At 49.3% G+C, this 26,815-nt stretch overlaps 1 protein-coding gene across 5 annotated transcripts in view; it reads right to left on the bottom strand.

Moving 5' to 3' along the window:
- Window positions 1–15,909, bottom strand: part of ASAP3 (ArfGAP with SH3 domain, ankyrin repeat and PH domain 3) — a 47,580-nt gene extending 31,671 nt beyond the window's left edge. For 3 of the 5 annotated variants that reach the window (XM_030875204.2, XM_060309713.1, XM_030875214.2), the window contains exon 1: window positions 15,108–15,337. In XM_030875204.2, the coding sequence (XP_030731064.1) occupies window positions 15,108–15,236 (129 nt within the window). In that variant the 5' untranslated portion in view covers window positions 15,237–15,337. Of the gene's footprint in view, window positions 1–15,107; window positions 15,338–15,491; window positions 15,568–15,872 lie in introns of those variants that run through there. The other 2 variants (XM_060309704.1, XM_060309710.1) reach the window with 2 other exon arrangements.
- Between the last annotated feature and the right edge of the window lie 10,906 nt (window positions 15,910–26,815).

Genomic DNA, 26,815 nt, shown 5'->3' with positions numbered 1-26,815 from the left:
GAGAAGATGAAATTATATGTACTACATGTTAACTGTGAAAAATAAAATACAATATTTTAATGAGCAAACCAAGTTACACTTCAAATATTTAACGAAATGACAAAAAATGCACAGAAAACCCTGGGGCTTTTCATTTCTAACTGCTGATTTATTTACAGAAAGTGCAGAAGATGGAGAAACTCGTTAAACCGCACCTGGGGAATGCAACAGTGAACACAATCAGATGATGTGAAACTACAGAATAAGCCACTGGTTTGTTTTCCTGTGGACTACAAAAAACGAAACCAAAAATGATGGAGGGGGAATCTTAGGAGCCTGAAAACACCCATCAACAAATGGACTTCACTTGAATCCTGCTTTTTAAAAAATAAACTGTAAAAGAAGTTAGGATAATTATGAGGCAACTGGAAATTTGAAAACTGGATAGTTGATGATTTAGGGATTATTATTAATGTTTCGGGGTACGAGAATGGCATCCCATTTTAGTTATGTAAGAAAAAAAAGAAGTCCTTACTGTTTAGAGCTATGTATTGAAATATTTAAGGCTGAGACAATATGACGTTTGGGATTTGCTTCAAAACAAGATGAGAGCTGGGGAAGCAGGTTGGGATGGGCACGGGGCAGGACTGGGTTATGAGCAACTGGAGGTTCATCATTTTGTTCTGTTTTCTGTGAATATACCAAATTCTCCACAAGAAAAAATGAGGGCTAGTAGATGAAAACATAAAATTGGCAAAATAATAGTTGTTGAATCTGGGTGAGTCTACTTTTGTGTTTGAAAATTTCTACAACGTGAAGTTAATGAAAGAAGACAGGGGGTTCCTATGTTCAGAAAAGTTGAAGACCACTGCACTGTTACCTAAAACCCCTTGACACCTTAGTATATGAGCAGGCTCCTTTCAATGGACAGCTGTCTGGGCACAGCTTTTGATAAGAGGAATGGGATGGGAGAGAGTGGGGTTTGGAGAAGTCGGCCTGAGAGAGGCAAAGGAGGGCAAGGGCCAGGCGGGAGGGTGCTTGAGGGGCAGACAGGAAGGGCTTAAGGCTGACATGCTGGCTAAAGGAAGGAGCACAAGCTCTGTTGCTTAATTCCAAAGAGGGCACGTAGCAGAAAGAGCACACGATGTAGAGAGAGGTGACTGGGGTTCTATTCTGGACCCAATACCAAGACCCTGAGGAAGGCTGCAATCTCTCCAGTCTCTGGGCCCCAGGGTCCGCATCTGCAAAATGGGAACAATAGTCAGTGCCGTTCCAGCCACCTCTCACTGGGAATCGAATCAACAAGGACTGGCTAAGTTTGTAGCCCTTGCAAACGTGAGCTGTCCTGTTCACATCATGCTCAAAGTTTGCTTTTGCTCACCCACCTGCCCAATCAGCAGATCAAAAGAAAGCAGGGAGCCCCACAGGGCCCTTCGTGGGTGGCCAGCAAGGAGGGGCAAGAGTGGGACTGGGAAGTATTCTCTAGCATCCCTCCTCCAGGCAATCCCAGCTCAGCTCTACTCCCTGAACAAGCATCTCCCCTGGAACCTCAAATCTGCAAGCCTGCTCCTCTCTACCCAGTGGGGTAGAGGGAGGGGCTGGGGCAAGGTCTCCAACAGAGTCACTGGCACACAGTAGGGGCTCGTCCACACATACTGAGTGTCCGGCTGTACCTTGCCTGGCCGTGAAGGTGCTGGGAAGAGAGGGAGGTCAGGCTGGGCCCTGCCCTCAAGGTGCTCACAGCCCAGTGGGGAAGACAGAACATAGACAGGAATGTGCTTGCCAAGGGCTGAGGAGGCCTGGGTGAGGCTGCAGCAGAAGAGAAGCCTGTGGGGGGCACAGACCAGGAGAGCCCACCCCACCCTGGGATGAAGCGATGCTTCACCAGAGCCTTGAAAAATGAGGAGACACTGGTGGAGCAAAGTAGGACAGGGAAGGTGACTCTAAGAGGAGAGAGGCGCCTCGGTAAAGTCCCCGGGTAGGAGTGTCAGCACATTAGGGGAGCAGCCGGGAGCTTATGGGGCAGGCACCTACCAGCGCTGGTGAGGAACTGGTGAGCAGTGAGGCCTCAGGCTAAGCAGGGCCCCAAATGACCCTCTGGGAGTCCATGCTCCTAGTGAGAGGCGAGGGGATGCTTTTATATCACGGCCACATGCCAGGCTTCTTCTAAGCACCTGACAGACTTTGCATTATTTCACCAAATCCTGTCAACAACCCCAGGAGGTTTTACAGATGAGGAACCTGAGGCCCAGGGTATGGCATCTGTCCAGCTCACATAGCCGATAAGTGGTGGCACCTAGGCTCCAGCCCAGGGTGTCAGGCTCCAGAATCCATGCTTTTAACCCCAAACTCTAGGTTTTATCCCACAGGTGATGAGCTCCTGCAGGGTTCTGAACAAGAGAGGAGTGATTCGATAAATTCTCATGGTAGATGGGACTTCCCCAGCGGTCCAGTGGTCAGGACTCCATGCTTCCGCTGCAGGGGGCACAAGTTTGATCCCTGGTCAGGGAGCTAAGATCCTGCCAGCTGTGTGGTGTGGCCAAAAAAATTCTTGTGGCAGAAAGACTGACTCTGGGGCTCATCTGCAGACCCAGGCCAAGTGGGAGAAAGGGGGTGCAGCCCTGAACCCCAGGCTCGACTGGGTGACGGAGAGCACAGCCCAGCCCAGCTCAAAGCAGATGGCCAACAGGAGATATTCGGATTCCAAGCTCCCAGGCTGATCTGATTACATGAATCCAATCGCCACCCCACTTGCTAAGTGCTCGTTTTATTTTTGTTACCTTGTTTATTCCTGTGAGGTAGTTAATATCTTCCCCATTTTACAGATGAGAAAACCGAGGCTGGGGGAGGCGAGGCAACCGGCTCAGGGGCATGTCAGTAGCTCTAGGAAGTGTAGAGCCCTCTGCCTCCAGAGCCTTCTCTCACTATCACACCTCTCTGAGCCCCACTTATCTCTGTAAGGATCACTGTGAAGATTAAATTAGGTCATATTTTTTCTGACGGTGGAAGTCAGGCATCTTCAGAAGCAATGCAGAAACACTTTGGGGAAAGGGAGGGGAGGCACTGAATTTTAGGCTTGCCTCTGCCATTAGGCCCTCTGTATCCCTCTGAGCAAGTTCCTTCCTCCGCCTGTGCCTCCGTTTCCCCACCTATACAATTCAGAGCTGACAGACATGACCCTTCCAGGTCAAAGCTCTGGGACTCAGAGGCGGGGTTAATCATATCCTGCAAGACTGCCCCAACCTCAGACACCAGCAGGAGCAAAAGTCTCCAAAGGGTTTTCATCTGGATAAGCCCCCAGTCCCAGCCCCCAAGAGTCCAGGCTGGGACAGTCAGGAGGAGCTACACTGCAAGGCCTGCAGCAGGACCTGGGGCCACCCCGGGTTGGCCCTGGCCCCTGGTGTGACCTTGAGCAGTCTCCTTCCCTCCCTGGGCCGACTCCCTGTCTGGAACGAGGGGTTGGGCGGTGACGTGGAAGGCTCCTGCCAGCTCTGACATTTATTATTTCAGGATCCCTCAGTCTCTCGCTGTTTTCCTTCCTGCGCTGCTGGAGCCTGTGGCGGGCTGTGCGCCCCTTCAGTTGGGCCCCTGAAGCCGTCTCCCCAGCCCGGGAACCCGGCCAGCCCTGCCAGCTCAGCCTCAGCAGCTGCCCCTCGCAGCATGGTGGGAAGCAGGGAGGAAGAGGGGTTGCAGGAAGGGAGCCGCACCCTCTGCGTGTGCTGAGGCCTCCACAAACCCCAAGTTTCCTGGCTGGGATTTTCCTCGGGAGACTGCTCGGCGGTGATGAGCTAAGAGACCAAGAACTCTGCAGGAGGATCGGTGAAGATTCCCATCTGACCCCTGGCCCCAAGCCCTGAATTCCACCCAACCCTGGGGAGAACCAGCCTGCCCTCCTGGACACAGCAGCAGAGGGCCCCACGCCACCCATCCTCTGGGTTTCCTTGTTGGCCTGGATGAATCCCTCCCTGCCCCAACTCGATAGTCACCATGAATCCCTTAAACCAGGGGTCCCCAACTCCCTGGGCTGCAGACCAGTACCGGTCCTCGGCCTGTTAGGAACTGGGCCGCACAGCAGGAGGTGGGCGGCGGGAGAGGCAGCGAAGCTTCATCTGCCGCTCCCCGTCGCGTCGCTCGCATTACTGCCTGAACCATCCCCCCCGTCCATGGAAAAACTGTCTTCCACAAAACCGGTCTCTGGTGCCAAACAGGTTGGGGACCGCTGCCTTAAACCCCAGTCCTCCCCAACTCTGCAGTTTCCTCAATGTGCCACGCTGTTTCCAGCTGCTAGACCTCTGCCCGGAAAGCCTTTTTCCCATTCTGCCTAGTAAACACTCCACCTTTCCCTTCTCAGCTTACAGGGCACCCCCTCCCCATCACAACAAAACTGACTTTATGCCACCCTGTGCCCACTACAGCCTTCTATCAGAGCATTCGTGGCCCTTATTTACCACGTCTGACTCTCTATGGCGCTGAAAATGCTAAAAGGGCAAGGATTGGCTCATTTGCCTTTATAGCCACAGCACCCAGCACAGGGCCTGGCACATGAGTAGCAGTAAATGTTTGTGGAATGAATGAGTGAGTAATTAATGAATAGATACTAGCAAGGCCCTGTGGGAACACAGAAAAGGCAGCAGGGGTTAAGAATTCAGGACATCACACTGTCCTGTGGTCCAAATTCTACTTCTAATACTCTTAGTTGTGTGACCTGGGGCAAGTGACTTAGTTTCTCTGAGCCTCCATTTTCGCATCTGTCAAATGGGATAATAATAGCACTTATCTCATGAGACTGAATGCGATTGGGCATTTAAGTACCTAGCCCAGTGCCAGGTATACAGGGAGGGCTGCATGATAGCCACCCTGCCCAGCAGACATCTCTGTATTCCCAGGCCCTGCGACACATCCCCAGGCAGCCAGGGGAATTACCAGGGGTGCTTAAAAAAGTAAGGGTTCCAGAGCCTCACTTCAGACCTGTTAAGTCAGGGTCCCTGGGGAGGAAGAAGAGGAGTGAGGGTAAGGCACTCAAGTGTGCTTTGAACTGCCCAGGTCCAAATCCTGGCTCTGCCACTTACTGCTAGCAGAGTTGCCCAATTTATCAAAAATAAATACAGGACATGCAGTTATATTTGAATTTCAGTTAATCAATGAATAATTTTTAGTATAAGCATGTCCCATACCTTGCATGCACATCCTGTATGTTCTTTGGCAATCCTGTTTACTGGGTTATTTCATCTCTCTGTGCCTTTGATGGGGATTACATGAGTTAAAATGTATATGGGAAATGCCTACAACACTGCCTAGTGTGTTTGCTATTCCTATTTTTATTGCTTTAAAAGCAATCCAGACGATATGGAAGAAACTTGAAAACATTATGCTAACTGAAAGAAGCCAGACACAAAAGTCCACATATTGTAGGATTCCACTGACATGAAATGTCCAGTATAGGCAAATCCATAGAGACTGAAAGTTGCCAGAGGCTGGGGGAGTGACAGTGGGGAGTGACTTCTTTTTTTTTTTTTTTCTTTTTTTTTTTTTGCAGTACGCGGGCCTCTCACTGTTGTGGCCTCTCCTGTTGCGGAGCTTAGGCTCCGGACGCACAGGCTCAGCGGCCATGGCTCACGGGCCCAGCCGCTCCGCGGCATGTGGGATCCTCCCGGACCAGGGCACGAACCCGTGTCCCCTGCATTGGCAGGCGGACTCTCAACCACTGTGCCACCAGGGAAGCCCGGGAGTGACTTCTAATGAGCACAGTATTTCGTTTTGGGCCGATGGAAATGTTCTAGTATTAGTGGTAATCATTGCACAATACTGTGAATAAAGACTGCCGCGCTGTACACTTTAAAATGGTACATTTTATGTAATATGAATTTTATCTCTATTTAAAAAAAAATCTACCTAAAAGCAACCCAGGGGATTGTAATGTGTAGCCAAGACTGAGAATGGGGTAGGCTCTCAACGAATGTTTGATGAAGAAATGAATGGATGGGAGAGAGGAGAGAGCAAAGGGCAGAGCAGAGGGGAGAACCTGCCTTGTCCAGACCTAGGCTCAGCTATTCATTCCCGGACACCCACAAGGTACACAGATTTCTCTTTTTGCTCTGGTGCCAGGACTGCACAATTTTAGTGTTTACTCACAGTGATTACCTCATCCCTGTTGCAATTATCTTCCCCTTTTCTCTGTGGTTCCTAATCTATTTAACCATCCTATATGCAGGTGTACCTGTGTTTTTAGTAAAAGGGAATTAAAAAAAATGAAGTATCTGTTATGCGCCAGGTAGATGCTAGATGCTTTACATGTAATCCCCTCAAACAACCTCATAAGATAGTGATTATCACCCTGATTTGCAGATGGGGAAACCGAGGTTCAGATAATTCAAGTCATGTGCCTGAGGTCACACAACCAATAGGAATTCAAACCCAGGTCTGCCTGACTTCACTTACGGGACAGTCTCCACAGATCTCAGCCACCCCCCTCTATGCTGTGGGCTGTCAATCATCTTTTCATGGGCACGAGTCTTTCTTCCCAGATGGGGACCTTGTCCTGTCATCTCCATCCCCTCAGAACCCACCATCTCGCCTTCATACATAGCAGGTGTTCAATAAATAGCGTTTAATGAATAACTAACCTTAAGGGGGCATGCAATAGCTCACCACAATAGTTTTCCCTCTGAATACTCATCAGAGTTGCCTGGGAACTTTCTAACTGTTCCCTTGCCCAGGCCTCACCCCTGGGAGATTCTGATTTGTAGGTCTGCATGGAGCCAACAGCACCTGAAGTTCTTAAAAGCTCGGTCAAAACCCAGCCCAGTTAGAAAACCTTTAGCAGCTGTTCCCAGCTCGGCCTCCTGTACCCTGCACAGTGAGGCCCACTCTCTGACCCCAGTGATGCCCACTCACAAAGTTCCCAGGACAAAGGGGGCCCAGGGCCCTGCCCCAGACTTTGGAGATCTCATTGTGCCTCCGTGGGCTTCATTGCCTTCATGTACTCTGGGCCCATCAAAGGGACTTTCTAGCAAAGATGTCTGAGGACTATACTACCGAATTGCTTTTGAGGAAAGCACTTACCTTCTGCTCTGGCCTAAAGCTCCAGTTTCTGTCCACAAATATGCCACCTCGGTGGCCAGAAACAGCTGAATACCAGGCAAGGAAGTCGGGCTCAAAGACGGCCATTTGGGGAGGTGAGGAACCTTTGTGAGACTGGGCTTGAGGCTGACACTCCAGGAGGACCCTGTGTCCTTGTGCAGAGGCAGCCTGGAGTGGGAAGAGGCTGGGCTCAGATGGAGCTGGGTTCTAAGTCTGGCCTGGAAAACCCTCTTGGCCCAGGTCCCTGGCCACCATCCCATGTCTCTACTTCCCTTCTCAGGAATAATTCTTACCTGCCTCCTCCTCAAATCCAGTCCAGGCCAGTGTGGAAGGGAAAATAGCATTAAATCTAGTTTGTTTGTTTCTTTCCCTAAATCAGTTCTCAAGGTCATCAAGGACCTCGGTGTTGCCGACGTCAGGGGTCGTGTCTCTGTCATTTTCTTATGTGACCTCTGGGCATCTAGGCAGCATCCGACAAAGCTGAGCGTGGGGCTTCCCTGGTGGCACAGTGGTTGAGAGTCCGCCTGCCGATGCAAGGGACACGGGTTCGTGCCCCGATCCGGGGAGATCCCACATGCTGTGGAGCGGCTGGGCCCGTGAGCCATGGCCGCTGAGCCTGCGCGTCCGGAGCCTGTGCTCCGCAACGGGAGGGGCCACAACAGTGAGAGGCCCGTGTACTGCAAAAAAAAAAAAAGAGCTGAGCATGGCTCCCTCATCGAAACATTCCTCCCCTGGCTTCTGAGGCACGGTCCTCTCTTGATTTCCTTCCTTCCTCATTGGCAGCTCCTTCTCAGTCTCCTTCATTAACTACTCTTCCCATCCTAATCTCTCGATCCTGAGCTCCCCAGAGCTTGGGCCCAGGTCCTCTTCATTCCTTTCCTTGGGTGATTTTATCCACTCCACTTCTTTAAAACCAGCTAATGCACTATACGCATTATGTGGTTCATGGACCACCTGCATGAGCAACTCTTGGGGGTGCTGGTTAAGATGCAGATTCCCGGACACCCTCCTGCAGGCTGGTGAACCCGCCAAGGACATTTGTTGTTTTTAAAAATTAATTAATTATTATTAATTAAATAACAATTAATTTATAATTAATTATAAATTAATTATTTATCTTTGGCTGCATTGGGTCTTCGTTGTTGAACGTGGGCTTCTCTAGTTGCGGTCAGCAGGGACTACTCTTCGTTGCGGTGCGTGGGCTTCTCATTGTGGTGGCTTTTCTTGTTGCGGAGCACGGCTTCTAGGCGCACAGGCTTCAGTAGTTGTGGCTTGCAGGCTCTAGAGCACAGGCTCAGTAGTTGTGGCGCACGGGCTTAGTTGCTCCGCAGCATGTGGGATCTTCCCGGACCGGGGCTTGAACCCGTGTCCCCTGCATTGACAGGCAGGTTCTTAACCACTGTGCCACCATGGAAGTCCCAGACATTTGTCATTTTTGCCAGACTGGTATCTGAACCTCTCTCCTACATCTGGGAAACGACTTGCTGCGCATGTCTCAGCAGAGCTTGCCTCCTACAAAAGCTGACGAGATCAAATTCATGCTTTTCCAGACTCCTTTGCAGCTAGGGTACAGGTAAGTATGAGCTAGCCTTGGCCAATCAGAGGCACTCACTACAGACTTTGAATCAGGAGCAGAGAGAGTGGAAGATCATTCTTATACTGATGGCAACAGCTGTGAAGGTGCCCAGTCCCCAGGGGACAGCGGTGGTATATGCTGTGGCGTTTAGTGCGAGGCAGCAGTGTCCTCGCCAGACTGGCTCAGTGGAGCGATTTTGGCTGAGATCCCCCCTGCTGCCTCGCCCCAGTTCTCTAGCTTCCCAGAAATCCTGTGAACTACTGAATATTCCCTTTCAGTGAACTCCTCTTCTGTCTAAATCGGCTCAGGTTGGTTTCTGTTACTTGCAATAAGAAGCCTAAGTAAGAAACAGCTACTGAATTGGACTCTCTGGGAATGATGCCAGGTGATTCTTACACAGATCCGAGTTTGAAACCCACTATCTCAATGCTGACAACCCTCAAATGTGTATCTCCAGTCCACCCACTCCTCTGACCTCCAAACTCATATATCTAAATGTCTTCTTGACTTCTCCACTTGTATGTCTCAAAGACCTGTAAGATGTGAAAACAGAATTCTTGACTCTCCTCCAAACCTGTTCCTCTCCCAGATTTCCCCTTCCTAGGAAGGGGCAATGGCATTCTTCCATTAGGAATTTGGGAACCATTCTCGACCACTCCCCACATGCACTCCATCATCAAATCTTGATGCTACTACTTATAAAATACTTCTAGAATCTGTCCACTTCTCCACCAACCACGGCCCTACCCACAGCACCATCGTCTCTTCCATGGACAACTGCCAACAGCCTCCTTGGGTCCTCTCCTGCCCCCTCCAATCTCGTCTCCACACAGCAGCTGATATGACTGTCCTAAAATATAAATTGGATCATGTTGCTTGCCTGCAAAATAAATAAAATCCAAACTTGCCACCAGGGCCTACAAACTTGAATATGATCTGGCTCCAGCCTACCTTCCCAAACTCATCTGTTGTCACTCTTCCATTTGCCATCGCTATGCTTCTGCTCCTCTGGCCTCCTTTCAGTGTCACAAATACTTTAGGTTCTTTACTGACTCAGGGCCTTTGCCTAAGATGTGCCCTCCAACTGGAGCACCCTCACACCATTATTCTCTCTATTATTATTCTCTCTATATTCAGGTTTCTTCTTTTCTTTATTTGTTACTCCCATTGATATTTTCCGAGCTCCTACTATGGTGCTGTGGTAAATACTAGGGATAAAATGGTGAGATAGGTTATTTTCTCATGGAAGTCAAAATCTAGTGAGAAATCAGATTTTAATAAAGTAATTATGCAAATAAATGTAAAATTTATCTAGGATGTGTGCTGCAAAGGAGAGAGACACACGGTGCTATTAGGGAGAACTGAGCTATAGAGTAAATGTGGAAAGACAAGTTAGGAGGCCAGTGCAGTGTTCCAGGGGAGAGGTGACGGTGATGTGGACTAGGGTAGTGATGTAGAGAAGTAGATGGACGGCAGAGATGTTTAGAAGGTAAAATTGATGAGCCTTGGTGAGGAAGGGTGCATGTGGAGCTTCTGGCTTGCTTACCAGAAGAGAGGGAGGGACCACTTTCTGAGAAGGGAACACCAGAATGGCCAGCCTGGGGGGGAAGTCATGAATGTGGCTTTGGACACATTGAGATGTCCAAATGAAACAGCTGAGTGAGCAGTTGGACATGAGGGTCTGGGCTAAAGGTACAAATGTGTGAGTCACCTGAAGATGGAAGAGGACTGAACCCATGGGTGTGGATGAGATTGCCTGGGGAGAGAGGCTAGCATGCCAAGAGATGAGGACCCAGGACCAAACCTCAAGACAGGCCTGGACAGGGAGAATGAGCCTTCATGACATTTATTACACGTGCAATTGCTAACTTGTTTGTTTACCTGTTTACTGCCTGTCTTCCCCAGAAGACTGTAAGCTCGGTAGAGCAGGGACTGCGTCTCTTTAACAAGCAATGTGTCTACCCAGTGCCTAATACAGGGCCTGGCACGGAGCAGTTCCCATGCATGATGCTGGCCACTGTGTCCCTCGGCAGGGCCGGCCTCATCCATTCCTTAGATAACATGGTCTACACTGGTTTCCACTGTCCAGCAAAAAGCCCAAATGCCTAAATGACATTCAAGGCCCTCCAAGTCATGCTGTACCCCCTGAGCTCTCCAATCCATCTTTTTAATTCCACTACATCTGAGCTTTCCAAACTGGGGTTCCTTTACACCTGAATAACCAGAGCCACAAAACAGGATGAACACAGTGCCTCTCCCTGGAGCCTAGATTGTGCCAAATGAAGAGAAATGGCCATGGACACATGGGGGTGCGGGTGGGGACTTTCCAGGCCCTGCTCCTTTTCTCCAAGACGTATCCCCTCCCACAATGTAGGTCTCTGTGGCCATGTTTCCCTGCCTGAGTCGATCCCTCCATGACCTCTGCTGATGAAACCAGGGGTGGGGACCCAGCTTCTGGAACCAATCCAGAAGCTGGGCTGGGCCATCAACCTCTCTGCCAGGAACTTGGACGCGAGACTGGCTTGGTTGCCTTTAGATGCTGGACCAGTGAGGTCACGTGAATGTGGGGGCTGAAGATGCCTGACTTCCCCAGAAGACTGTGTGATACCCTTTGGGGCCTGTGTGATGACAAGTGAGCAAAAGCACTGTTTAGCTGTGCAGAAAGAAACAAGAGGCAAGAGACAGCGGGAATGAGGAAGCAGCTGCCTTTGTTCCTGATGATTTCCCAGATTCAAATGAGGCCCTGGTGAGGCCCGGGTAAGGTCTACTTTGAACTACTGTTCTTCAGTCCCATGAGGCACCTCTAGATCCTTAAAACAAATTTCCCTTCAACATAAGCTTTAGAGGGTTTCTGTTTCTTGCAGACAAAAAAAATCTCTAAGATTACATAATTTTTATTATTTTTTGCAAAATAAAAATGTTATTATTTTGGTAAAACAAACATCAACACATGATGAAGCAGAATGGAAAATTCACAAGAATATTAAGAATTAAGAATGAAATCCTTTCTAAAATAAGATTCAAAAACACTAAAGTCACAAAGGAAAAGATAAATTTGACTCCAATGAAACTTAAAACTATGCATTATAAGACATGGTACCGACTTAGGCAAACATTCCTCTTAACCACCACCCCTTTATTGATAATACATTTTCTCTGAGGACAGATATTGGGAAGCATGCACATTTCCATAGCAGTTACCTCTGGGGAGAGTACAGGAATCGTGAGACATGGTCAGAGGTGACTTTAGTCTTTTCTGTTATGTATTTTAAATTTTTAATTAAAAATCAGTATGTCTTTTGTTCAATTAAAACTTCATTAAATCTCAAAAAATATATATAAAACACAAGCCTTTGAAGATCCCCTGTTTGTGGTGGACTGCTTCATCCAAGACCCACTGGGAGATTTAAGTTCACTAGTAGTTTGAGACACATGATATAGCATGAATTCTCAGCACTGTCACAGGGGCTTACTTGGTTCCTGAATATGCTTTCTTCCCATCTGTCTCCAAATTCACTCACTTGTCCTCTCCACTTAATGGAGTTCTTGCATCCTTCAAGACCTATCTGGAAGTGTCACCTCCTCCAGGAAGCTCTCCCTGACTGCACCAGTCCTCACTGCTCTCTCTCTCTCCCTTGCTCCACTGGTCTCTTATAGCACTAACCATACCTTCTCTGTATACCCTGGACAGACTCCTGGGGTTCCACTTATCTCGCTAAGACAGGCTACATCTCCTCAACCAGCCAGCAAAGCTGAGCAGCATCTTTATGTCCTTGGTGCCTAGCAGAGAAATGGCATGGAGAACTGACATAGCACAGGCCTTAAAGTCAGACAAAGACACTATGTGGCACAATGCAACTGCCTTAACTTCCCTGGGCTCATTTTCACCTGTGTTATTGTGAATATCAATGAGATGATGGATGTAAAGGGGCCCAGGACAGGAAGATAACGGTTGACAGAATGATCATCTGTCTTAATACTCCCTCACATTTGAGCAGCTTTTAATTAAAAACAAAAAACATTTAACAACCCAGAGAGGTAAGCAAGGAAGGTAAAATAGGGTGAAATTTTAAGGGTGAAATAACTAAGGTTCAGAGAAATTACATTGGGACTTTAGAAGGAAAGAGAATAGGACCAGGGGTTAGAACATTTGGGTAGAAATGCCAGTTCTTCCACTACCCAGCTGTGGGAGCTTAGATAAGTCTGTAGCACTCTCTGGACATCAGTTTTCCCATCTTAAATGAGAGAGTTCCTAGGTGATCTCTATCTTAAAGGGTCCCTCAGCACTGACATTCTAGCTTCCTGTAACCTGCCCAGGGTCCTTCCTAGCAGGACTGCAAAAAAAGACTTCAAGTCCCAGGACAGAGTCCCTAGTTAACTCCCAGGAAACCAGCTGGGACTGGAACACTTGCTTTGAGAATCAGTCAAATTTTGATTCTGCCAAATGGAGCTTCAAGCCTGGGGGTTAGTCATGCCCAGAACTGAGATCGGGGTAATGACAGCATCAAACTACATGTAAATATAAACACAAATGCAAAGCCAAACAGGAAACCTCTGGAAAGTCCAATCCAAAGGTCAGATTCTAACTTTTGAGGCATTGAAATGCTGAAGAGAAAAACTGTATTTGGGTGTCAGAAACCTTTCTATTGCAAAAATGAACCTTTGCGCGCACCAAACTAAAGTCCCAAAGGCAAAGGAGACTGGGTTTTGTCTGGCCTCACCTGGGGTAAAGCTGAGCCCTGACGGGAGTCTGCTGTGGCCTCCAGATCCATCCTAAGGGCTCTCTCCCCCAGGCACGCACAAGTGCTTACACACACGAAGCCAGGCAAGGCCAGATGCATGGGCATAAATGGGCATTTCTGTCCCTGGAGAAGGGTTCATAGTACAGCCCTTTCTCCTGATCCTGCTCTAACATTTTAATGAACAACCCAGAGAAGAGTGTGAACTGTGAAAGCCCTAAGGATGCTGATCGTACTGACCTCTTCCAGGTCACAAGGTGAAGACAAACCTCAGGAAGCTCTCTCTCCTCAGGATGAGGCTCTGAGGCAGTTTCCCCATGAGCCTCCAGTAAAATACAATCTACATTCATAGGCGGTGGACTGTAAGCTACTGGCTCTGCCCAAGGAAGGAAGCCAAAGCTTCTTATTTCAATTAAAACATGTAACCCCACTATATGCAAAGCACTAGGCTAGGCTCTGTGAGAGAAATGAGGACAAAAGAGACCCAGTCCCTATCTAAAGAGGTCTGTCAATTAACCCCATAATCATTCCACTAATCAAAATGCATGCCTTACATACATGGCCTCATGTAATACCACAGTCCTGTGAGGTAAACATTATCCCCATTTTATAGATGCCAAAAGTGGGGCACAAACAGATCAGGTCACGTGCCAAGCTCACACGGCTGGCAAACTGCAGAGCCAAAATTTGAACACAGGTCTGCCTTCCCCAAAGCTGGGTGATCTTTCCACAGTCCTCTATCACCCTTACCAAGTGATACACACAGGACTGTCGGATGGGGGTTCAGACTGCTGCGGAGAGGAGGAGAAGAAGAGATTTCCCAAGACATTGGCCCAGGGTATTATGAACTATAAATCTTTGTATCTACCACACAGTAGGTGCTCAATATTCTTATGGAGAAGGATGGAAGGTGAGAGCTGCTGTTGAGGTCCAAAATGCCACCCCAATTCAGGGCATCTTCTGAAAGGGAGCTGCAAAAACACATTATTCTCCTTTGGCCCAAAGCCTCAGGGTGTCTGCCCTAGAATATTCCTGCAGAGGAGGCCGGGGAAAGTGCAGCGGGTGTGAAGAAAAGGAACTAACTCCAATGAGCAGGGGAACGGGGTGGGGCAGCCTGCAAGGGCCAGAGAAAAGGCCTGGGATGCATTTCTGGAAAAGACAAAGAGGAGAGGGGAGGGGAAGGAGAGTGTAAACTTGTGAACAGCCTGGCCAAGGTGAACCCCGGCTCCTGGCGCCTTCTCATTCGCATTCATTCCACAAACACCGGCCAAATCTCAGAACCAGCAGTCTGGGGGAGGGCGCCTCACTGCTCACAGGGAGAAGTTAAGTTCAGGACTGAGGCTGGAAGGTCTGCTTCGCAGAAGGGGAGTGACTTGGGGGACGAACTTGTGGGGCTCCAAAGATGAAAACCCAAACAGATTCAGTGAGGCGCTGAGCAAACCCACAAGCGACGGCGCGGCAGGTCACGAAGAGCACTGGGGGTATGTCGCTCGACCTGTGAAGTCTGTCGTCGAGGTGACCTCGAGGACCCCCGAATGGTCCCTCGGGCCCTCCCCCAAACACTCGACGGTGAGGACGCAGATGTTTGAGATGCACTCTGTTCTCACAGCTCTAGGGAGGGGGAAGGTTTCTGGGGCGCGGTAAGGAGGGCCATCGCAGTTCCGGTCACGCCTGTAAAGGTCAAGGCGAAGCCCTGCCGAGACCCCAGACCCCTCCCGCCTCGGCCCCCTCACCTCCTCCCGCGCCAGTGCTGCCCCGCGGCACCGGGGCATCTTGGCGGCGAAGGCGGCAGCCCCGGCCGGGGAGCTGAGGTCCTCTGCAGTGACGGCCAGGAACTCTGCGACGCTGAGCTGCTCGGGCATGGCGGGCGCGTGGTCGGGGCGCCGGGGCTGCCGGAGTGGGGCCCGGGGGTCGCTCGCCGCAGTGCTCTGTGCCGGCCTCCCAGCCCGCCGCGGGCGCCGTCCTGGCCTCCGCGCCGCCCCGCCCCCTCCGCGCCGCCCCGCCCCCGACCGCCTTTGCTCCGCACAGCCGCGTCCCCTCTCGTCCTGGGAGCCCAGACCTTTCCCACTCCACCCGCTTCTCGGCCCCGCCCACGGCCTTCCAGTCTCGCTCCCCACCTTAGCCTGGACCGCCCGTCCCCCGGCCCTCGCGGGCCTCCCAGTCCTGAGAGTCCCGCCCCTGGCCCCTCGCCCGGCTCCTCGGCCCAGCCCTCTGGCCTCCCATCTCCAGAGAGCTCCGCCCCTGGCTCACTTCCCCGCCCTCGGCCCCTCACCCGGTTCCGCGGCCCCGCCCCATGCCTCTCTGCAGGGTCCTTTGGCCTCCCTTTCTTAAAGCTGCCTCTCTCTCGGCGCGTCCACGGCTCTGCCCCTTTGTCCCGCTCCCACGCCTCCGAAGTCACCCTGCCTCCCAAAGCCTCGGTGCCCTATCTCCGCATCCCTCCTTAATGCGCCTTGCGTTTCCCTCTCCTACCCATTAGTTCCCAGTCCTCATGACCTCACCCCTTGAGCTTCACCCTCACACAGCCCCTCGTCTCTCTCCCAAGCCCGGGGTGGTGGCGGGGAGGATCTCGGTGCCCCGCTCCGCCCCGAGTCGCCCCACCCCTCCCTTGCTCCGCATACCCCGCTCTCGGCCTCTGCTCTGCGTGCAGCCAGGGCCGCCCAACCGCCCCTTCGCTCCTCCCCTAAATAGTGTGCCCCGCCTCCAGGGTCTTTGTGGCTCGGCGCCTCGGATAGCTGTGTGATTTGGGGAAAATTACATCCCGTCTTGGAACCTCAGTTTTCTTCTCTGAAAAATGGCAAGTCTAATGCTCACTTGGTTGTGATGTTACGAGGAGGGAACCTTACACGTGCGTGTACCCAATAGGCGCTCAGGAACTGGCTCCCTCTTATCCGGCCTTCTCACCCACACCTTCATTCTTCCTGGGCTCAGTCTCCTGCATTTCACTCCTCAACATGGCTCACCAACCCCACCGGGCTAAAGGTTGCCACTCCTCCCCACCCACTATCTTCTGCCTCTTGGGAACCACCTATATATTTGGGTGGATGAGGGATGGTGTTCAGGGTAAAAATCCACTTAGATTTAGTTCAGGAGCCTGAAGTCCTCTGGAAAATATCAGGGAAGCACTGTGGTGAAGAACATTGGCTTTGGAGTCAGATAGGTCTAAGTCCGCATCCCGGTGCTGCTGTTGACCAGCTGTGTACAAGCTGAGTAAATTGCTTGCTTCTCTAAGCCTGAATTTTCCACCTCTTGAAATGGCCTAATGGTATTTCACCCCACTAAGTGACTGAGAGGATTATGTAGTTTGCGTGAAAAAAAAAAAACCAAAAACTGAAAAGATATACACTAAAATATTTCCAGCTGAGGATGTTATGAGTAATTTCTTCTTTTAGCTAATCTGTCTATCCTAACATTTTGGTAATGAATTTATACTATTTGTGGAATAGAATTCAAAGTTGGAAAAAATGTGTACAGTCTGGTGGAGGAGACAAGACCAATAGGCTGTGAAATACAACTCTGGTTCACCCCTCAGTCACTCTGCAACCCACTCTAGCCTGTTTTCAGCCCGAACTACTGCAAACAGTAATTTCATTTTTTGAAAAAGGACCATTTTCCTCGGTGGTCCTCCTCCTCTCTGACTGCTCCTTCTTAGGGCCCTTTCTGAGGTGCACTTCCTCTGCGTGTATCTTAAATGCTGGACCCTCTGCTCTTCTCACTCTACTCAGGCTTCCTGAACACCTTCATCCAACTCCACCGGCTCTCTTTACACCATTGGTGTTGATGTCTCCTGTATTCGACTCCTCTGTAACAAATTAATGCAAACTTGGTGGCTTAAAACGACACATATTTATTCTCTTACAATCCTGGAGGTCAGAAGTCTGAAGTGAGTTTCACTGGACTGAAGTCAAGGTATCAGCAGGGCCACGCTCCCTCCAAATTCTCTAGGGGAGCATCTGTTTCCTCACCTTTTCCAGCTTCTAGAACTGCATTCCTTGCATTCTTTGGCCTGTGGCCAAGTTCCTCCATCTTAAAGGGCATCTTGCTTCTGGGTCATATTACCTTCTTTTCTGTGGTCAAATCTCCCTTGATCTCCAATTTATAAGCACATTTATGGTTACATTTTTGGCCCACCCAGATGATCCAGGATAATCTCCCCATCTCAGGAACCTTAAATTAATCACATCTGCAAAATTCCTTTTGCCATATAAGATAACATTTACAGGTTCCAGGGATTAGGACCTGGGTATCTTTGCGGGCCATTACTGAGCCTACCACATTTTCCAAGGCTGAAGATCTATGTATCCAACCATTTATAGGATGGTTTCAGGTGACTATCTCACAGACAGTCTATATGTCCAAAACCAAACTGGGCATCTTGTACCTCCCTTCTGGTCCCAGCTCCTTCTCTCTGTCCCTGTCTTGGTGGAAGGCACCACTGTGCACTCCCTGAGGATCATCCTCCCCAACTCCTTCCACCAACTTACACTCAATCATTATCACTACCTCCTGAATGTCTCACAGATATAGCCACCTTCTCCAGCTCCTGGCCAACCCCAGTCCAGGCCACACTATCTCTTACCTCCTCACCAGTCTCTCTGTGCCCAGTCTTGCATATCTGATCTGTTGCTCCCCTGGTTAGAACTCTTCAATGGCCCCCATTGCTCTCTGGATGAAAGACAAACTTTTTTCATGGCTACCTGGTCCTGCATGATCTTTTGCTCCTGCCGTTTTCATTTTCTTCCTTACCTCTCACCCCTCCTTTCCTGCCATGAGCCAAGCTCTCTCATTATTCTTCCTTCTGCCCATAACACTCCCTGACCTCCTTTCAACTGCTCAAATTAGATGTCAATTCCTCCAGGAAGGACATTCCTTCCCCAATGTCCTTCTTGGAACTCCCACAGGACCCGGTATCCCCTGCCCCAGCACTTCTCACTGAGAACTGTAATCACCTGTTTGCTGGTCTGGGTCTCTGGCCCACTTATTTATTTATTGAGCACTTACTATGTACTAGTCACAGTGCCAAGGGCTATACAAGCAATAGCTCACTCAATATCCACAACAACCCAAGGAGTCGGGGAACATTATTCTTCCCACCTCTGTGTTATAGGTGGGAAAACCAAGGCTTAGAGGGGTTAATTTGTATAAAGTCAGAATGAAAATATAACCAAGATTTCAACCAAAGTCTGCATGACTCCAAATCTTTTGTTTTATTATTGAGCACCAAACTATGCTACCTAACTAGAAAATATTGCCTCTTATAAGTAGATATACATGTTCCATATATTCTCTCCTAGAATTAAAACATGCCACCAACCAGAGGCAGAATACTATCATAATATCTTGCAGGCTAACAAATTATTACTGTTTTGTAAAGCAACTTCTTCAATGTCAAATCCTTTATCAAATACTCAAACCAAGAGACAAATACTGCTGAGGGTGGGCCAATTTCTGAAGCATAATTTTTATTTCAAGACTTCTGGGAGAAACTGAATAATAAATGGTAAGTAAATTACACTATTATTTGGAAATAAGATAAACCCAGAGCTATATCAGGGTAGGTTGCAAAATTTTTAGGAATTTTTAGAGAAAACATGTGCCTTCAAGGAAATTTCAGTTGCTTCTAGGTATTTCCCCAGACCATCCTACATAAACACTCACTTTACTAAGGCTATTTCAAGGAAAGAATTTGAGACACACTACTTATAAAATTGCTGTTTCTAGGTCCCTGGACCAGCCAGTGCAAATCCAGCTCCCTGGAATTCACTTGTTCACTCAATAAAGGTTTATCAAGCAGTTCTAGGTGTATTCCTGAGTGGAAAATGACAAGTGGGGAGGCTTTGGATACAAAGGTGGGCAAGGTATGGAGCAGTTCTCAGGGAACTTGTACCCAAATAATCATACAATGCGAATTATAAATGCCCTTAACGAGGTATTAGGGAATTAGGGGTGGGGCGGGGAAAAGAGTCCTTTCCCTGTCTGGCTCAGGGCAGATGGGGCGGCTTCAGAGAAGAACGGCACCTGAGCTGAGCCCTGAAGGATCTGAGGGAGTTGGGACAGAATGAGCAAAGAATAAAACAGTACAGAAAAGTCTGTTCCCATCAGTGTGGCAGCGGCTGGGCCCGTGAGGAATGACCGCTGAGCCTGCGCGTCCGGAGCCTGTGCTCCGCAACGGCAGAGGCCACAACAGTGAGAGGCCCGCGTACCGCAAAAAAAAAAAAAAAAAAAAAAGTAAGAATCCCAGTGTTTGATGTACCTAATGCAAATACTCTCTTTTAGCTTCATAACATTTATTTATTTTTATTTTTTAAAATTTATTTATTTAATTAATTTATTTTTGGCCGTGTTGGGTCTTCATTGCTGTTCGCGGGCTTTCTCTACTTGTGGCGAGCGGGGGCTACTCTTCGTTGCGGTGCGTGGCTTCTCATTGCAGTGGCTTCTCTTGTTGCGGAGCACGGGCTCTAGGCACGCGGGCTTCAGTAGTTGTGGCACGCGGGCTCAGTAGTTGTGGTGCATGGGCTTAGTTGCTCCAGGGCATGTGGGATCTTCCCGGACCAGGGCTTGAATCTGTGTCCCCTGCATTGGCAGATGGATTCTTAACCACTGCGCCTCCAGGGAAGCCCTGCTTCATAACTTTTAAAATAGAACCTCTTAAGATAGCTTCTCTTTATTTCTGCCTGCAACCAGTAGTATAGAGTCTGGAGCAGCTGCTTGGACAACTGTTCACCAGCATCATTGGATTATTGTGCTTGATTTTGGGTCATGGGCAAACTGCCATCTGTCAAGAGGAGAATCCAGGATGTTGCTGGGACTGAGCAGCAGGGAGGGTGAGAAATGAACTCAGAGTGGCCCTGGAGGCAGCTCCAAGGAGCCAGTGGGCAGAGCAGTAGGAGTTTAGGAAGGAGGCCATGCCCGTACTCTGATATTCTCTTAAACTACCACTGATCAGGCTTTTGCTCCCACTAACCACTGAAACTGCTTTCATCAAGGTCACCAGAGACCACCACGGTCCTGGACCCAATAATCACTGCTCAGTTCTCACCACGCATGGCCTCCCAGCAGCTTCCTCCATGCTACACTTTCTTCACTTGGCCCCCAGGACACCACACTATTTTGATTTTCTTCCTCCCTCACTGATGCCTCCTTCTTGATCTCCCTTCCTGGTTCTTCCTGTACTTTGTGATTTCTTAACACTAAGGACCCAGTCCTTGGTCTTCTACCCCCCTACCTCCATGCTCACTCCCTTGATGATCTCATCCAGTCCCATGACTTTAAATACCATTTAGATCCTGATGATTCCCAAACTTATAACTCCAGCCTGGACCTCTCCCCTGAACTCCAGATTCCCATATCCCACCACCTCCTTGACACTCCCACCGGGAAATCTAATAGTGCATCTTGAACTTAATATGTTCAAAGCTGAGCTCCTGATTTCCCTTCCCAAACCTCTTTTCCCACATCAGGAGATCTGTTGGCTCTTCCCCCAAATAGATTCAGAATCCACCACCCCACATCACTGATCCAAGCCACATCGTCTCTTGCCTGCATTCCTTTGGGTGCCTTCTGATTGGTCTCTCTGCTTCCACCCTTTGCTCCTCTACAGGCTATTCTCAACAGAGCAGCAAGTGAGCCTTTGAAATGTCATGTCAGCGGCTTCCCTGGTGGCGCTGTGGTTAAGACTCCACCTGCCAACGCAGGGGACATGGGTTTGAGCCATGGTTGGGGAAGATCCCACATGCCGTGGAGCAACTAAGCCCGTGTGCCACAACTACTGAGCCTGCGCTCTAGACCCCATGCGCCACAACTACTGAAGCCTGTGCACCTAGAACCCATGCTCCGCAACAAGAGAAGCCACCACAATGAGAAGCCCGTGCACCGCAAAGAAGAGTAGCCTCTGCTCGCTGCAACTAGAGAAACTCCGCGCACAGCAACGAAGACCCAATGCAGCCAAAAATTAAATAAATAAATAAAAATTAGAAATATGTCATGTCAGATTATGTAGTTTTACACCTCAAAACCCTCTAATGGCTCCTCATTTCACCCAGACTAAAAGCCAAGTCCTTGCATGGCCTGCAAGCCCTATATAATCTGTCACTCTCTGACCTCATCCACTCTTCCCCATGTTCTCCACCTCTGTTCCAGTCACACTGACGTCCTTGTTCCTTGAATGCACTAGGCACACTCCTGCCTCAGGACCTTTGCACTGGCTGCTCCTCCTGCCTAGAATGCTCTTCCCCTGGATATCCACATGGCCAACTCCCTCTCTTTTTTTCAAGTCTTAGCTCACCTGTTACCACCTGACCATCCTGTTTAAAACTGCAATCTCCTGCCTCTTCTGCACACTCTCGATCACACCCTGCTCTATTTTTCCCTATTGAGCACCTTTTAATACTTGTACCTTTTCACATGCTGCTTTTCTTATTGGTTTATTGTTTGCTCCCTCCATTAGAATGTAAGTTCTGTGAGAGTAGGAGCTTCTTTGTCCTGATTAGGGCTTTCTGGGGAACCAGGTTATGTGCCTAGGCTTTGGAGCCAGACTGCCTGGGTTTGAATCCTGGCTTTGCCATCAACCTTGGGTAAATAACTTAATCTCTGTGAGCCTCAGTTTCCTCATCTGCAAAATGGGGGAATAATGGTGCCTCCCTCAAAGGGTTATAGAAATGATTAAGTGAGATAATGGATGTTCAGGATTTAGCAGTAGTGCCTGGCATACAGTATGTGTCTTAGCTCAATATGTGTTAGTTATTGTCCACTGCATGTCTGGTCCATAGGAGGCATGCAATAAATATTTGATCAATCGAGTAGGTGTTATTAACCCCCATTTTACTGATGCCCAAAGTTACATGCCCAGTGAGTGGCAGGGGCAGGTTTAGAATCCAGGCTTATTTGCGGTCAAAATCCCTGCTTCAGGGACTTCCCTGGTGGCACAGTGGTTAAGAATCCGCCTGCCAATGCAGGGGACACGGGTTCGAGCCCTCATCTGGGAAGATCCCACACGCCGTGGAGCAACTAAGCCTGTGCACCACAACTACTGAGCCTGCACTCTAGAGCTCACGTGCCACAACTACTGAGCCCACGTGCCACAACTACTGAAGCCCACGCTCCTAGAACCTGTGCTCCGCAACAAGAGAAGACACCGCAATGAGAAGCCTGCACACTGCAACGAAGCGTGGCCCCCGCTCGCCGCAACTAGAGAAAGCCTGCACGCAGCAACGAAGACCCAATGCAGCCAAATAAATAAAATAAAATATATAAATAAATTTACTTTTTAAAAATTCCCTGCTTCATCCACTGATGCATAATCTACCTTCTGGTGGTGGGTTCTAGGCTCACCTCCAGGGAGTGGAGAGCTCATGTTTCATGTCATGGACGAGATGAGCAGAGACCAGAAGAAGTGAAAATGAGGACTGCCAAGGGAAGTGGATACAAAGAGGGGCTCTACCTCCCCCTTAGGATCGAGCCCATGCTCCTTTGCGTGGCCACAAGCCCCTTCCCCACCTAGCCCCATCTGCCTCTCCAATCCTCTCTCAGGAGAAGAAAACCAACCTCAGTCCAGTTCCTGAGGCTACCTCTCTTCTCATGCACAGCCTGTTCCTTCTGCCTGCATTACTTTCCCAGCTTCTTTGCCTGCTGACCTCCTATTCATTCTCATAACTCAGATGTCACAGATGTCACTGCCTCAGAAAGCCTCCCCTGATGCCCTGAGATGGTTTGGTGCCCTTCCCTTTGGTACCCCTGTGCCTCCTCATCATGTCTCACTTTGTTTCCTTGCTTCCCCCTCACTCCCTGTGTATGAAGACCCACCCCTATCTACCCTTCGCTAGAATGAGAGCTATATGACCCTGTGGCCTCAAGTTGCACAAGATGTTTTCTACCCAAAGATCCCCCAGGAACTGGAAAGTACCCAAGAGCCAAAGGAAGCTACTCTTCAGGGCCAAATGGTCTTTGTTTGCATATCCTCAGTTCAAGCCGCCAGCAGAGACTAATCTCAGAATCTCAACTCTTACATTCCCTTGAGAGAGAGTTGGATGGCCCCAGCCTGCCTCAGAAGAAGCTCCCAAGCCTCCCCGCTGCACACTTGACTGTGAATTGCAGTCTACATCATGGCGCCCCCTAGAGGGGAGCAGTGCACAGCCTGCCCAGCTGGAAGGCTGGGCACAGTAACACTGAGTGTCCACTAGGGTGGGCCAGGCTCCCTGGGAGCTGTGGGAGCTGCCTACGCCATATAGACTACAGGGCACCTATAGGGGCAATTTGCAGAGAAAGGTGTGGACTGATCAGATATACAAAGATCTGTAGTTGTCATCAGAGTCCCAAAGGGTTCACAAACCCATAAGAGTTTTAAAATTCCTAAGGAGATATTTGGTGAACACATAAAAATACTCATATTAAAAGGGCATGTACGTGGGCTTCCCTGGTGGCGCAGTGGTCAAGAATCCGCCTGCCAATGCAGGGGACGCGGGTTCGAGCCCTGGTCTGGGAAGATCCCACATGCTGCGGAGGAACTAAGCTTGTGCGCCACAACTACTGAGACCACTTGCCACAACTACTGAAGCCCACACGCCTAGATCCCGTGCTCCACAACAGAGAAGCTACTGCAATGAGAAGCCTGTACACCACAACGAAGAGTAGCCCCTGCTCGCTGCAACTAGAGAAAGCCCGTGCGCAGCAACGAAGACCCAATGCAGCCAAAAATAAATAAGTAAAATAAATAAATTTATATATTAAAAAAAAGGGTATGTATGTGAATCCATCTGCACAGACCAGCACCACCATTGTTTCTGAGAAGGGTGCTTGAGATGGGGTGGGTTTCCCAGGATATGAAAGAAAAATGAAAATAATGGGGCTTCCCTGGTGGCGCAGTGGTTGGGGGTCCGCCTGCCGATGCAGGGGACACGGGTTCGTGCCCCGGTCCTGGAGGATCCTACATGCCGCGGAGCGGCTAGGCCCGTGAGCCATGGCCGCTGAGCCTGCATGTCCGGAGCCTGTGCTCCGCAACGGGAGAGGCCACGACGGTGAGAGGCCCGCGTACCGCAAATAAATAAATAAATATAATAATAATAATGATAATGATATCAGTTACCAGATTTACTCAGTGTAGGTACTTTTCTAAGCCCATTACATACAATAACACATAGAATGCTCTCATAGGTAGGTACTGTTATTATCCCCATTTTGTAGAATAGGAAACTAAGATAGGAGCAGTAAGGAACTTACCCAAGGTGATCAGTACTCAAGTGATGGAACCAGGGGACAAACACAGGGAATGTGGCTATAAACCGGTGTCCAGTGCCTGCGCGTCTATCTCCCGGCCTAGATGAAAGCAGATTCAAGCCGGGGTGGATAACTAAGTCCAAGTTTTCTTCACCAACTTCCTCACTGGAGGGGGAGGATAGCCAGTCTTCCGACCCTCTGCCCCTGCTCCAGTCCGAAGGGCCCCCAGCACTTTTGGCTGAAGCCATCCAGGCAACTTGGAGTAGAGACTATCATGTAAAGTCTTTTCTAAGCCAAGTGGGGACAACCTTTGGAGACAGGCCTGCGTTTCCATCCTGGCTGTGCTCCTTATTAGCGTGGGCAAGGCTCCATTTCTCCAATGGAAAATGGAGAGAATAGTGCCTGTCTCATGGGGTTGTTGTGAGGATTAAAGGAGAACATATGCTCATAAAGTACACAACGCTGTAAGCACTCAGAAAGCAGTCGCTGCTCTCTTCATTCACCTCCGGTTGAAGAAAAGAAAACGCCTTACAATTTTTTGCAGGTCTATCTTATAGCTCTGGAGGTTGGAAGTCTGAAATGGATTACTGGGCTACAATCAAGATGTTGAATGGACTGTGTTCCTTCTGGAAGCTCTAGGGAAAAATCCATTTCCTTGCTTTTCCAGCTTCTAGAGGCTGTCTACATTCCTGGTCGTGGACCCTTCCTCCATCTTCAAAGCCAGCAGTTTAGCACTTTGAAGTCTCTCACTGACTCTGACACTGACTCTCCTTCCTTTTTCACATATAACGAATCTTGTGATTCCATTGGGCCCACCTAGATCATCCAGGATACTCTCTCCATCCCAAGGTCAGCTGATTAGCAACCTTAATTCCATCTGCGATTATAAATTCCCCTTGCTATGTAATATAACATATTCATAGGCTCTGGGGATTAGGGCATGGACCTTTGGAAGGCCATTACTCTGTCTACCACAGTGGTAAGTAAGAAAACAGTGTTGTTGGGCAATAACATACTGGGACTTTGAGCCATGAGCACACCTGTGCTCAAAAACCGATATGGCTCCCACTGCCTCCAGGAAAAGGGCCAGACTTCTCAGCCTGGCAGGCAAGGCCTTTCATGAACTGGCCTCCATCCCATTTATGAATGGGCACTTTCTGGTCTCCTTGCCTCTGCTCTACCTGAAAGGCCTTTTCTTCCAGTTATGATCATTCAAGTCCTTCCATTCATCATCGCCAAGTTCAAATCTCATCTTTTCCGTGAAACCTTTTCAGAACCCCCAGAACGACTCTCCCTCCTCTGACACTATTACAGAATGTCTGGACTGGAGTTATTTGTGTTTGTCCCGGTTTGGGTTGGTCCCCATCTGACTATGGGCAGCTGAAGTACAGAGACTACTGTAGCAACCGTCTGTGGTTCTCACACTTGAGTGTGCATCAGAATCACCTGGAGGGCTTGTTAAAATACAGGCTTCAGGGCCCAACATCCAGAATTTCAGATTCAGCAGATCTTCAGTGGGACCTGGAACTCTGAATTTCTAACAAGTGCCCAGGTGACCCTGATGCTGTTGGTCTGGGGAACACGCTTCAAGAGCCACAAGCATGGAAGTTGAGGTGATGGCATGAGGCTAGAATTGGATCTCAGCTCTGCCTTTCATTGCACGACTTTGGATACATCCCTCACTCTCTCCGAGCTGCTCGCTCATCTCTAAAAGGATTCCCTGCATTTGGATTCCCTCCCTACCCCGTTGGGTTGATGTAAGGAGTAACAGGCTTAGGACAGCGCTATGCACCTTTCTGGTACTGAGTAAATGGCATAGAGCTCTATGTCTATAATTGCCCTCTCCCTGTATTTTGGCTTCCTAGTGGGTGTTCAATAAAAACTTGTGAGTTGGTTTTAGGGAAGACTACTGACTTGGACCCTGATGAAAAATGTTGGCAAAATGAGAAGAGCTAAAATAGCCAAGTTGCCTATGTCTGAGTCAAAGGAATCCTAATTACCTTCACACTGGGGAGCATTTTCCTTCCATGACTGGTGACCACACAGTACAATAACAATCATGTGTATCGTCACAACAGACTGCAGATCAACTGTGTTCTAAGTTCATGGGCATTTATCCAACAAATGCTTCCCCAGCACCTCCAAGGAGCCAGCCTGGTGCCCGCTGGCTTGGCTCAGGGGATGATCTGCCTGGAGAAGAAGACTCCTTGTGGCTGGGACATTGCCTTCAAGC

Source organism: Globicephala melas, chromosome 1 (genome assembly GCF_963455315.2).
Source record: "Globicephala melas chromosome 1, mGloMel1.2, whole genome shotgun sequence".
In the NCBI taxonomy this organism is placed as follows: Eukaryota; Metazoa; Chordata; class Mammalia; order Artiodactyla; family Delphinidae; genus Globicephala; species Globicephala melas.
Note: the sequence above shows the minus strand (reverse complement) of the source record. Positions and strands in the feature narration are given on the sequence as shown.